At 48.9% G+C, this 13,459-nt stretch overlaps 1 protein-coding gene across 1 annotated transcript in view; it reads right to left on the reverse strand.

Annotated features, from left to right (window-relative positions):
- INTS3 (integrator complex subunit 3) overlaps nucleotides 1-12,436 on the reverse strand; it is a 45,294-nt gene extending 32,858 nt beyond the window's left edge. The window contains exons 1-3 of the mRNA XM_084769154.1: nucleotides 11,606-12,436; nucleotides 3,128-3,211; nucleotides 1,323-1,406 (exon numbers count right to left, since the gene is read on the reverse strand). Coding sequence (XP_084625280.1) covers nucleotides 1,323-1,406; nucleotides 3,128-3,211; nucleotides 11,606-11,758 — 321 coding nt within the window. The 5' untranslated portion in view covers nucleotides 11,759-12,436. The remainder of the gene's footprint in view (nucleotides 1-1,322; nucleotides 1,407-3,127; nucleotides 3,212-11,605) is intronic.
- Nucleotides 12,437-13,459: the final 1,023 nt, after the last annotated feature.

Below are 13,459 nucleotides of genomic sequence, written 5' to 3' on the forward strand. Positions count from 1 at the left end.
TTCCTACACCCACAAATACATCAGTGACGTAAGCATCCGACATACCAGGAGCATCCTGTCTGTTTCCCTGAGAGTGATTTCCTTTGGTTATCCCTGAGCAAATGACAACACAGTGGATTCTGAGGTGCCCTACGGATGAACTACAGTCTAGAGGGAGGAGAAAGCTACCAGCGCCATCCGGGTTTCCAACACAATGAGTAGTGCACAAGAGCAGGCACAGACAGCATCTGCTTCCTTCCATGCCACCTGTGTCCAGTGACAGTCCAAGAACCAGGTCCCTTCACTTCTTACTTTTTTAAAAGCTTTTATTTTATGTGCATTGCCGTTTTGCCTGCAAGGACGTCTACGTGAGAGTGTCAGATGCTGGAGTTACAGACAGTTGCAAGCTGCCATGTGGGTGCTGGGATTTGAACTGGGGTCGTCTGGAGGAGCAGTCAGTGCCCTTAACCACTGAGCCATCTCTCCAGGCCCCACTTCTCACTTCTGTCAGATACTTCCAGCCAGATTCAAACAAACTTTAACTCATTATGCCAAGACTCAAAAGCTACAACGTTGCTGGGAGGGGGCTATCTGGAGAAACAGAAGACTTAATTTTATAACGAGAACAGAATTTGAAAAACTATCCTGCCAGCCCTGAGCCTGACCGGAGCCTCCTCTGCTTATGAAAAGGCCAGACCGGTTCCCAGCAACGCTCATTAGGAAGTCAGACTCCACCGTACTCCAGAGCCTTCTTAATCATTACATTAAGTCACTTAACCTAAAGGTTACAAGCTACGATGCTAGGCCTGTTTTCCGTCCCTTTGCCACTGCAGAAGCTACAGGGCACAGGTCTCCTCTTCTGCATAAGAACTCCACAGCCGTGGCTGTCCATCCCCACAGAGTAAATGCCAGCTCTGAGCTCCGCAGTCTTACACCCGCTTGTTTCTTACTCTCCCACTGGCCTTTCCTGCCTTTCAGCTTTAGAATCTGGGGGTAGAAAGGACTCCAGCATGAGACCAGTGGCTGCGCCAAGAAGAAGAAGGAAATTGAGATCAATCCCGTTTGGAGAACAAAGTGACTCCGCCTGGACCCAGAGTGTGACTGCTGGGCAGCGGTGGCTGGCGCACACCTTTGATCCCAGCATGCAAGAGGCAGAGACAGGAGGATCTCTGTGAGTTCCAGGACAGCCTGGTCTATAGAGCACGTTCCAGGACAGCCAGGGATACAAACAGAGAAACCCTGTCTTAAAAAACAAAAAAAAAGTGGGGGGCAGGGAGAGGGGAAGAATGTGCCGTAACTTCAGTTAATGGGTAGAACGGATCCAGGGGAAGAAGGCGCCTTACCTTCTGGGCTTGGGCAGGCTCAGTGAGGACAAGAGTAAACAGGCCGAGGCAGATCTCCTCATGCTGGGGAGGCCCTTTGCATACCTGGGAGGTGAGAGAGGGGAAAAAATAATTGTCACTCACACAGAGGATGCAGAGCACGATTTCTTCCTAGAATTCTCAGGACTCTTGGGTAACATGGAATGCGGAAAGTCAACTCTCAAATATTACAATGTCGTTCTCTTCACAGGGATGAGAGGTGAGGGAAGGGGGAAGTTACTGCTTTCTCTAACCACCTGAAGCGAGAGGCGGAAAGCAGAAAAGAGTGCTTAGGGTGGGAAAAGCAAGGGAGCCGGGAAGACGCTGCAGTGGGGGCCCCCGCACCAGCCTCCTGGGCTGCAACGCAGAAGTGGCGGTATCTGGTCATTTGTAAGACCTAAATACTTCCTCTGTAAGAGTCCTCGACAGTATTTTAAAAACTTTTTTTTCAGTTAGCATACAAAATAGTAGGATTCACTACAGTCCTGTGTTTGTTTGAGACAGGGCTTAGCGGTGTAGCCTTGGCTGTCCTGGAATTCTCTTTGTAGACAAGGCTAGCATCGAAATCAGAGATCCACCTGCCTTTGCCTCCCTGAGTGCTGGAATTAAAGGCGTGCCCTACTGCGATTGGCCTACTACAGCATTTTTATACATGTCATTATTTTAATTTTTTAGTATTTTCTTATGTGTGTATGGTATTATATATGTGTGTGTCGTATGCGCATATTCAAAGATGCCCAAGATAGATGTGGGATATCTTCCTCACTCACCTGACTTATAACTATAAAAGAAACATTTCTTTTTCACTTAAAAATGTTATTTATGCCAGGCGGTGGTGGTACACACCTTTAATCTCAGCACCCAGGAAGCAGAGGCAGGCAGCTTCCTGAAAATTTGAGGCCAGCCTGGTCTACAAAGACATCCAGAATAGGCTACATAGAGAAACTCTGTCTCTAAAAACCAAAAAAAACCAAAAAACAAAACCTAAAAAACAAAACTTGTGTGTGTGTGTGTGTGCTGTGTTGCACCTGCTAGAGTGACAGTGACTTCTCGCCTTCTCCCATGTGGGTCCCAGAGATCACAACAGCTGTCATACGTGACAGCAGGTGTCACTCACTACCTGTTGAAACATATTGCTGGCCTCATGTGTTGTTTTTTTTTTTTTCAATCTTGGACAATTTTTTTTTTTGCCAGGTGTGGTGGCACACACCTTTAATTCCAGCACTTGGGAGGCAGAGGCAGGAGGATCGCTGTGAGTTCAGGCCAGCCTGGTCTACATATCAAGTGTCAAGTCAGCCAGGGCTGAGACCAAGTCTAAATATATAAATGAAAGTTTACAAATTGTCAAAGAATATTATGAGACAACTCTTGGGAGTCAGTCCTCTTTTGCCAGCTTGTGGAATCCAGAATCAAGGTTGTCGGGGCTGCATGCAAAGCCCCTGACCTAGCTGGCCAATTAAGTGGGCTTTTGAGTTGTTATGTAAGTCAGGCAGGATGACACAAGCCTGTAATCACAGCACCTGGGAGGCAGGGCCAGAAGGGCATGGAGTACGGTGCTAGCCTGGGTTCCACACTGATTTCAAGGGCCGGTCTGCATTATCTACTAAGATATGGTCTCAGAAAAAAGGCTCCAAGAAATTGACTCTCACAGTGAGAGTAACACCTGAGTTAAGGAACCATGATGTGAACTTAGTCCCCTGGGTCCCAGCCACCGTCCTTCCACCTTCCTGCCTGCATCTCGGGCGTTCCCAAGCAGACCGGCTGTAAGGAGAGAGCGTAGTACTTACATATGCATTGAGGGCATCATTGGCCTCTCTCTCCGAGACGCCGGCAGTCATGGATGTCACAATGCTCATACATCTTTCCAACCTCTGGGGGAGAGATGAGAACAAACGAAGAATGTGTCACAACACCACCTAGCAAGTAATTTTGGTCCCAAAACATGTTAAAAATTCAAGCTTGGCCGGGCATGGTGGCGCACGCCTTTAATCCCAGCACTCGGGAGGCAGAGGTAGGCGGATCGCTGTGAGTTCGAGGCCAGCCTGGTCTACAAAGTGAGTCCAGGACAGCCAAGGCTACACAGAGAAACCCTGTCTTGAAAAAAAAAAATTCAAGCTTGATCATCCTACTATACAAAACAAAGAAAGAAAGGAAGGAAGGAAATGGCCACTAACAAATGTGGAAAGCACAGCAGTAATAACAGCTGATTGAGGCTAACATTACCCATGTGCACGTACGAAAGCTAGTAAGAAACACTTTCAGGAAGAATAAGATAGCCACAAAACTCATAATACTTACTAATCTCAAAGGAAAACAACTTAGTGACCAAAGCTGCAGTAGGACCAACTGCACCACTTGCCTCTAAGGAGCGCTGGGAAGTGAGGTGTAGGGGAGCACACTGTAGTCCCTGACAGTTAGGAGGGGGACGTGAGAGTGATTTGAACCCAGGAGTTATGAAAACATGAGCAGACTCTATCCCAAGATAAACAGACAAACATGGAGGTGCACACCTGTAATTTGGGCCTTCGAGAAGCTGAGGCAGGAGGATTTCAAACTCAAGGTTAGCTTGGTCTGCATAGTAAAACTTGGTATTTTTTCTTAAAATTTAAATATAAATGTCACAATACTTATATACCTTCCCAATCTTGCAACCTTTTTGTTTTGCAGACAGGTTTTCTTTGTGTAGCCTTGGCTGGCCTGGACTTACTTTGTAGACCAGGCTGGCCTTGAACTCAGAGAGATCATCTGCCTGCCTCTGCCTCCTGAGTGCTGGGATTACAGGTGGGCAACCTCTGCCTCCCGAGTGCTGGGATCACAGGCGGGCAATCTTGGAATCTTAGCTGTCAAACATAAGGTATAGATCTTGTTTTCACTTCTGACTTGAGCAAACCAACTTTTTAAGAATATAAGATACAACCAAAGGTTGTGCATGCTTTTAATTTCAGCACTCAGGAGGCAGAGGTAGGTAAATATCTGTGAGTTCAAGGCCACCCTAGTATACACAGTAAATTCCAGGCCAGCCAAGGGATACATAATAAAGCACTGTCTGAAAAGGGGGGTGGGGTAGGGGGGAGTAAAGAAAGAAAGAGCCAGCCAGGCGGTGGTGGCGCACACCTTTAATCCCAGTACTCGGGAGGCAGAAGCAGGTGGAACTCTTGTGAGTTTGAGGCCAGCCTCAAGGGTTGTTAATGTTTGCAGTGCCTCAAGGAATAATGTTACTAATGTTTGCAGGTATAGTAGTAGTAGTAGGGCTATGCAGACAGAGACAGAGACAGACATTTGGACGGATGGACGGACAGACAGACAGACAGACAGACTGACACAGTCTAGCTTCATACTCACTGATACACCTGCCTCTGGCTCCTGAGGGCTGGGATTAAAAGTGTGCACACCTGGCTATATAAAATATTTCAAGATGGGGCTGGAAAGATGGCTCAGAGGTTAAGAGCACTGAGTATTCTTCCAAAGGTCCTGAGTTCAATCCCCAGCAACCACATGGTGGCTCACAACCATCTAAGATGAGATCTGGTGCCCTCTTCTGACCTGCAGATGTACACACAGGCAGAGCACTGCATAAATAATAAATAAATTTTTAAAAAAGTTCAAGATGAAATGATACATCTTGGACTTCCTGTGATGTTAAAGATAAAATATAAGGCAAAGGCTGGATGGTGGTGCACACCTTTGATCCCAGCACTCAGGAAGCAGAAGCAGGCAGATCTCTGTGAGTTCGAGGCCAGCCTGGGAAAAAAGCAAAAACAACAACAACAAAAACACTATTGTTTAGTTTTGTTTTTGAGACAGTCTCACTTTATAGACCTGGAACAAGGTTGGGCCTAGAACAAGACCCAGCAATAATAAATCTTAAAAAAAAAAAAAAAACTTTGCAATAATAATGAATCATTTCTTCATTTTTCAAGACGGTTTTTCTGTGTATCCCTGGCTGTCCTGAACTCTCTGCTGACCGGACTGGCCTTGAACTCAGAAATCACCTGCCTCTGCCTCCTGAGTATGGGATTAAAGGCGTGCGTGGGCTGCCGCCACCGGGCTCAATAATAAATCTTTAGAAAAAAAAATGTTAAGACATTAGATTTGTGCTGCAACAGGAGGCTCTGAAGGGTCCAAACCTTAACCTAAAAGCGCCCTAGTGCTGCTCGACGTGCTATTCACAACTTTACCTCCAATGGCAGGTCTAGCTTCGAATTAGGGCAGAGCAGCAGCTCAGCCCTAATAAACAGCGCGCACTTGTGAAAAGGAACTGTGCTGATCACATGAAAGCTGAGCTGCGCCTCATGGCCTGGGAGCTCGGGGAGCCATTATCACCTAGTTTAGCTCCTGTAAAAAAGTGTGAGAAGGAGAAACCTGAGGCTGGATTTTCTCTCTTTTAAAACCTTGTCCTTTCCTACTGAAGACAGTCACCGGGCACTGGGGAGCCTCCTATCCCAATGGCTAGGCCTTGCTGGCACTCTGCATCTGCCCTAGGTTAACTAGCAGCCTCTCAGTGACGGGAAATGGTGAGTAAGCAGCAGCACCCTAAAGCTCTAGACACTGCTCACGGCAAAGAAATGAGCATCTTTGCTGACTCACCAGAGAGAGAATGTCAGGTAGCCAGCACGGGAAGAACTGGTCCTCAACAGCTAGGCTGGAGAACAGAGCACACAGCCTCAGCTAATTAGAACCTATCAAGTTTGTGAAGCTCAGCAGTTGTACAAACCTAATCCTTGAGGACCTGGCTCTCCAATCTCCCGCTACCACTTGTTTATCTAACATTTAAGTTACATCTGTTTACTCACGTGTGCATGTGCATGTGTGGGCACAGTGAGGTGGTCGGAGGGTAACTCCGGGAGTTAGCAGTCCCTTTCTCCCAGCAGGCCACAAGGCTGGGCAGCGCGCACTCTTACTCCGTCCGCAGCCACCGAGCTAGTCCCGCTGCCACTCCTTCTAATGGCGTGTCCTTAGAGGGGCCTGAAAACTAAATCCTCTACCACAGGACATGGCTAGGCTCTCAACTAGTGAAAGGTTGGTTTCTTCTTGGTTTTGCCTTTAAGAGAGCAGAGGAAATACCAGGCATGGTGGCACACGCCTTTAATCCCAGCACTCAGGAGCAGAGGCAGGTAGATATCGGTGAGTTTGAGGGCAGCCTGGTCTACAGGCAGAGTTTCAGGACAGCCAGGGCTACACAGAGAAACCCTATTTCAAAAAACCAAAACCAAACAAAAAAAACCACACACATACACACACCGCACAGAAACAAAAAATACAAGACAGACAGAGAAAGATCACAGAGAAGGGAGGAGGCCTGAGTGATGGACCCAGAAGCAAAAGTCTGCAAATCCTGCTACAAATCCCTACGAGCCGTACGTGCTAGCTAAGTCTCTTGGTGTGATTTAACATTCATGAGGCCTTGAGCTGAGCTAAGTTTCTCAAAGCTCCTCCCAACGTTCTAAGCTCTGCTCAGAGTCCTGAGCCAGTGCTATGGGTCACTGCCCAGTCAAGAAGAGTGGCCTCTCTAAACAGGGAGGCCCCACTAAGGATGTAGAAAGTAGAGTCCATAGCTGGGTGGTGGTGGCACACGCCTGTGACCCCTGCACTGGGAAGGCAGAGGCAGGTGGATCTCTGTGGAGTTCAAGGCCAGCCTGGTGTACAAAGTGAGTTCTAGCACAGCTGGGGCTACACAGAGAAACCCTGTCTCCAAAAACAAAAGCAAAAGGTGCCTATCTAAAACTGTTCCTGGTGGTGCACGTCTGTCATCTCAGCACTTGGGAGGTGGAGACAGAAAGAGCAGTTCAAAGCCAGCCTTATCTAAAACAAGCCAAAAGCAAATTTAAAAAAAAAAAAGAGAGAGAAATAATCACGAATCATTCAGAGTGACAAAAGGACTGCTCTCCTCAGAGGCCACAGAAAACCAGATAGTAACTGGGTAAAAGTACCCTTTCCCCATTGTCTCTGAAGGCCTTTACAAAAGATGAAATCACACATGCAGCTGCCAGCAATTGTTGGCAGGATGGCTCTGTTCAGAGTAAGCTCTCTATGACAGCACCTCAGAGAGCTGAGTAAATATTTATCATCTCTAGGCACGCTGGAACTTATTTTTCTAGGACTAAGACTACCTGACCATGGAGGGTATGGGGGAAGGAGAAAGCCTTTCTGCTTCTCAGTTCATACCTGAGGTTAAAAGGAGCCAGAGTTACGAGAGTCCCTCTAAGCACCCCATTTCCCTTTCCCCAGCGGGGTAAACAAACACTGCTAAGTGTACAGTGCACTGCTCCCATACAGGAGATGTGTGGTCTTGAGGTACTTCCTCCACTGTCCTCAGAAAAGGAAAGTGTCATCCAGCCTGCACAATCAGTAAGAGGTGACTGATCGTGCTGGGTTCCAGGTACAGCCAGCCCTTCACATCTGTGTATGTATAGAGCGGAAGGAAAGCCCACCCCTCCCCCAGAGGCCGGGACAAATGCCCTGCCGATTCTAAGGACTGACCAATATTCCACAATCAAGAACATGTGAAATGGTGAATTAAGGGGCAAAAAAAAAAAATTTTTTACAAAAGGACTCAAAGGTCATTCCTTGGAGATTTCTGAGACAGGCTGTTATTTCTTGGGAGTGAAAATGGTGGGGAATATACATCTATCTTGCCAAACTCAGCTTCGAGACCTATCTTGAAGATATTCTGATGTCTTTGGGCCATAGCTCCTGCATTTGGCCTGACTTCAGAGTGACTGGCCCGTCCCTGGCAAAGGACTAGCCAGGACTGTGAAGGCTCAGGAGACTAGGAACTGCATGTCCTAAGCTCCTCCAATCTCGGGCACTATTTTTATCTCATTCCCTCCCCAAATTAGGATGGGGGTGGGCAAGTGTACTCCTGTCTTCAAAAGAAGGAATGGGGCCAAAGAGAAAGAGGGATACAACAAGCACTCCCCAGGGTGGAGTCGCAGCCCTGCCCAGGATGACCCTGAGCAGTGCCTCCCGCTCCAGCCAGGAAGGGGCCTTTGTGAATCGTGTTCAACTACTGACCGCCTTTTCACATCCTCCTCTGTTTCTGGGACTTGTTGTGGGGTAGTAGTTTGCCTTTAGATGATAAACCTCTGGGTGGCACACCTTATGTCCTCCTATTTTCCTATCAGACCCAACACACTTTAAGCACTTAAAGTCAAAGAGCTGACCTATTTTGCTGGACAACAGGTAGGCCTATGGTGGAAAATTACCAAGTCAGCAGAGGGCAGCTGGTCAGCCACAGGTGTTGATAATTTCTGTGTGCAGAGATCTGTGGGAGGCACAGAGCGAGAAGGGGCTGGTAGGCCTTGCCCTTAGACACTATGGTCTAGTGGGATAACAGAACCACACCCGTGGGGGGAGGGCAGTATAGCAGGACTTGCTGAAAAATGAAGATGCAGAGGACAAAGGGCAGAGTAAAGTGTGGAAGGGGTTGCTTGAGACATCCTGGAAACATCACACCATGAAAGACACCAGAGAGAAACAAGCCCCCCCTTTTCTCCCTAGGAAGTTTAAAGTTCACTCTCAGAGTCTAAAAAGGCAAGAACATAAAGGCTTCCTCTGTCTCCTGTGATTTCTTCCAGACGGATCACTTGCTGTCCGGGGGGGTGGGAATAGATGCTGTACTATATCCTACGGTACAAATAAAACCAGAGGCCTGAGTCCTGTAGGAACAGAGATGGAACTCACCATCCTCCCATCCACCTTTGGACTACTCTGCCTTGCACCTGCTGCGGTGGAGGGATCAAAGGCAGGCAGCACCTACTGACTGTCTGCCCTCTTAGAGCTCCAGTGCTAGAACACCAGGCTTAGTACTTGAAAATCCAAGTGGTCCTAGTAAACTCCAGACCCTAACCAGGTAGTGGTGGTGCATACATGTGTTTAACCCAAGTATTTGGGAGGCAGAGACAGGTGGACGTCTGTGCGTTCGAGGCTAGCCTAGTCTACAAAGTGACTGCCGGGACAGTCAGGCTGTTACAGAGAGAAACCAAGTCTCAAAACACAAAAACCAAAACAACGAAGAAGGAGGAGGAAGAGGAGGAGGAGGAGGAAAAGAAAAGAAGGAAGGAAGGAAGAAAAAGAGTTTCAGATAGTCAGACATCTCAAAAATAAACCAGGGCTAACAAGAGGCTCAGCTGACAGAGAGTCTTGCTGCCCAAGCACAACAACCCAAGTTCAACCTCAGAACCTGCAAACAAGTGGAAGGAGAGAACCAACTCCATAAAGATGGTCTGACCGCTACACAATCGCAGCATGTACACCCCGCAACAAATCACACACACACACACACACACACACACACACACACACACGCGCGCGCACACACACACACACACACACACATTTAATTAAGCAGGAAAATGTAGCTGTGGACTGTAATTAGTGGGGCATGGTGACATGGGGTGGTCTTGAACCTACAATCATCATGCCTCAGCCTCTTTGGAGTGTTGGGATTACAAACCTGTGCCACCATGCCTGGCTTAGTTATTTTTGTTTGTTTGTTTGGTTGGTTGGTTTTTGGTTTTTCCAGACAGGGTCTCTCTGTGTACCCTTGACTGTCCTGAACTGCTTTGTAGACCAGGCTGGCCTCGAACTCACAGTGAACTCTGCCTCCTGAGAGCTGGGATTAAAGGCGTGCGCCCCCGCCACCACCTCCCGGCTTATGTTTACATTTCTAATCATGCCTACCTTAGTTGATAGAAGGAGGAGGCAGAGGAGGAGGGGGAGGAGGAAGGAATAACAGCAACCTTTTTCTAAATGCACATAGAATTACACAGTAAAAACATAACCCACCCTCCAGCCAGCCAGCTGCTGCTAATGGATAAACCACAAAGTTGCGACAAGGCCATTTTGATTCAAGTTCACTTCTTTTTGTGAGGCAGGATCTATGTAGTCCCGGTTGTCCTAAAGCTTAGCTAGACCAGGCTGTCCTCGAACTCTCAGAGACACTCCTGTCTCTGCCTTGAACGCCCAGCCACAAAGTTCCTGTGTGTGTGCGCACACGCACGTGTGCGCCACCATCTTGTCATCGACTATACTTTTTTCTCTTTCTATTCTTTCTGAAGGCAAAGTCTGGCTAATGATACCCAAGCTAGCCTAGAACTCTATACACATTCATCCCACCCCCCCCCAACTTTCCTGACTCAACCTTCCAAGTGCTAGGATTACAGACATGAACTACCACACCTGGCAATCTAACGTTTTGTGGTGGGGCTTTTTTTTTCCAACTCTGACTTTAACCTGCCTACACTAGCATGTGATAAAAGACTATGTCACAGCGTCAGGGAAACAGCCTGTGAAGAGCCAGGGCTTCTCCATGCCCTGCCCCTACCCCTGGATAACTACTGAACTGAATGCATCAGGCTTTTCAAATAGGCCAACAATCACGCCTCAGTCCTGTCACACATCCTAAGTCTTCCTGATCATCTCTAGCTAATCAAGGGCAGGGTGAGAACAAATAAGGCGACGGGAGGGACACGACCCCTCACTAATGTTCTTTTTCTCGTTTTGTTTTTTCGAGACGGGGTTTCTCTGTGTAGCCTTGGCTGTCCTGGACTGGCTTTGTAGACCAGGCTGGGCTCGAACTCTCACAGAGATCGGCCTGCCTCTGCCTCCCATGTGCTGGGATTAAAGGCGTGCACCACCCGGCCCTACTCATGTTCTTGAACTCTCCTTTTTTGGGTGTACTCTCTGGTTCTGATGAAAGCAGTCCCCTCTACACTGGCTCACCCCACTGCTACGGCTGATCTTACCAAACTGGATGCTACTTACTTGTAAGTCTTCACTCACTCTAAAATGCCCGGTTAAAATCACTGACAACTGTCTGTATCCACACACAGTCAATGATACCATCTAAGGAGTGAGGCCAAGTCTGTAGGAAGTTGCCAATCCTCAGACACCTGCCTGTAAACACATATATACTTTTCAACTTAACACTCAGCAACAGGGTGGTTATTTTAGATAGCTATTGGTGTGTATGTGGGAAGAAATGAAAGTAACTTTGGTCGATATGGATGCTAGCTCCCTTCTGTAACCAACACCCCTCAACGCCCATTTTCCTAATAGCAGCAGCTGTTACTAGGGCAACCTGTCCAGGAAGTTGACCCACACTTCTTCCCCCAGGAGCAGGAAGCTAGAGCAGTATTTCTGCATTTAAAAATATATGTATATATTTTTTTGAAGGCCTCTTCTCCCCACCCCCATCCCATATCCGCTCCAGCACCCCTCTTCGACCCAATTCCTTAACTCCCTTCCCCACTCCCCACACCTACCTCCTCTAACTCATCCTTGGCATCCAAACTGGTTGAAAGTAGCAGCCTCCCCCCTCCTGGGGCTCCTGCTCCCGCTCCTCCTCCTCCTCCACCTCCCGCTGCTCCTGATGCAGCAGCAGCTGCTACGGTCCCCTTTCCCTTCGGCAACTCCATGGCTGCAGCCAGGAGACCGGAAGAGGTCAAGGGAGTGGACGGGGGTTAAGTCCTAGAAATGGAGAACTCTGGCTTGCCAAGGACGAGGAGCAAGAGGAACAAGCGGGAAGGAGGCCACAGGCCCGGCTTTCCGCACTCTTGCCTCCTCTCCTGCGGAGAGGGAAGGCTCGGCTTCTCCAGATGCTGCCTCTGGAGTGGCCGTGCTGGGGCAAAAACCTTAGCGCACAAGTACGGAGACTAAGGGTCTGTGCCCTGCAGGGAGAGGTGGGCAAGGCTGCCGCCCTTGCAGAAGTGGAGGGGGAACCCTCTGACTTCTTATCCTGTAAGGACGGGGAGACCCTAAGTTTCTGCCTCTCCAGGTAAGGGAAGGAGTCCTGTCCCTGAGTTGGGGGTGGGAAGCCTTCCCGGCGGGATTGGGAAACGCGGTTCCTTGGAATCCGGCCCCTAGCGGGTGAGGATGCGGCAGGAGCGCTATGGGAGGACCAGCTTCTCCCCACACCACACAGAGGCGGCCATGGTGGAAGGGCGGGGGAGGCTGAGAGCGCCCGAGCGGGCAGAGTCGTCGCCGGCGCCGGAAGTGAGCAGTCGCGGTCCCGGGCGTCCGCCAATAGCGGCTTCCGCGGTGGCGCCAGGTCCCTAAGGAGTAAGCCGACGACGGCGGACTGGCCTTTTCCCGGGCTGCCAATTGTAGGGAGAAGAATTGAGCCTGCTCTGATGGGCAACAAGTGCGCCCAATCGCAGCCTTCCTCCGCATCTGGAGGCGGGGCGGGAGGTACGGAGTGGGTGCGAGAGCGGGACGATCCGGAAAAGGCCGAGCTGCGCCTGCGCGCGCTGGCGCGCATGCGCGACGTGTCTCTCTCGCGCTCCACTCCCTACAGGTGTTGAGAACATTGTCTTTGGATAGTCCAGGAGGCTGGAAACCAAACCCCCTAAATAGCAGTGTTTGGGAAGGAGCGGCGGAGCCCCAACCCTTACTCACTCCCATAGCAGACGCCCCGAGGTTCTGAAACTACCTCCTGAACTGCGAGTGTCACACGTAGCTGAGTGTGTGAGCTCTTGGGTTTGCAGTGATCAGATTTTGAAAAGAAGAAGAACAACAACAAAAAAGTGCGTTGATTCGCTAGTGCAAACCAAATAATTAGAATCATACCAGCACTAGCTTTAACACGAGTTACTAAATGATAGGACCTCTTCGTCTTTCGAGAACGCGGGACTGACAAATGTCACTGAAGTCTATTGTATTTACACACACACACACACACACACACACGATCCCTTATGAATGTTAATGGTTGTAATCATAATAGAGCTTGGTTGTATGTGAGTCCATTTCTTCTTCGTTCTTCTACTGTGCGTCGCAATAGAACTTTTCATCTTTAGCTGTATGCAGCTCCAAGGCAGGTGTGGTGGTGTATGCCTGCAGTCCCAGCATTTGGGAAGCTGAGCCATCAAATCGTGCTCCCCTCCCTTCCCCTCCCCCATTCGTGGGCACAAGCCTATTTCCCTGTACTACCCATTTTCAAGGCCAATGGGCAGGTACGTAGTTAGCAATGTCCTTGGGAGTGAAGCCCCCTTGATTTTTGTTTGTTTGTTTGTTTGTTTTGTTTTGTTTTTGACACACTCTTACACTAGAACCTAAGCCGGCCTAAAATTTGTGCCCCGGCCTCCCAGGGACTTCTGTATCTTAATTACAAATAAGCT

The sequence above is a fragment of the Acomys minous genome, assembly GCF_964271855.1.
Source record: "Acomys minous genome assembly, chromosome: 19".
Taxonomy (NCBI): Eukaryota; Metazoa; Chordata; class Mammalia; order Rodentia; family Muridae; genus Acomys; species Acomys minous.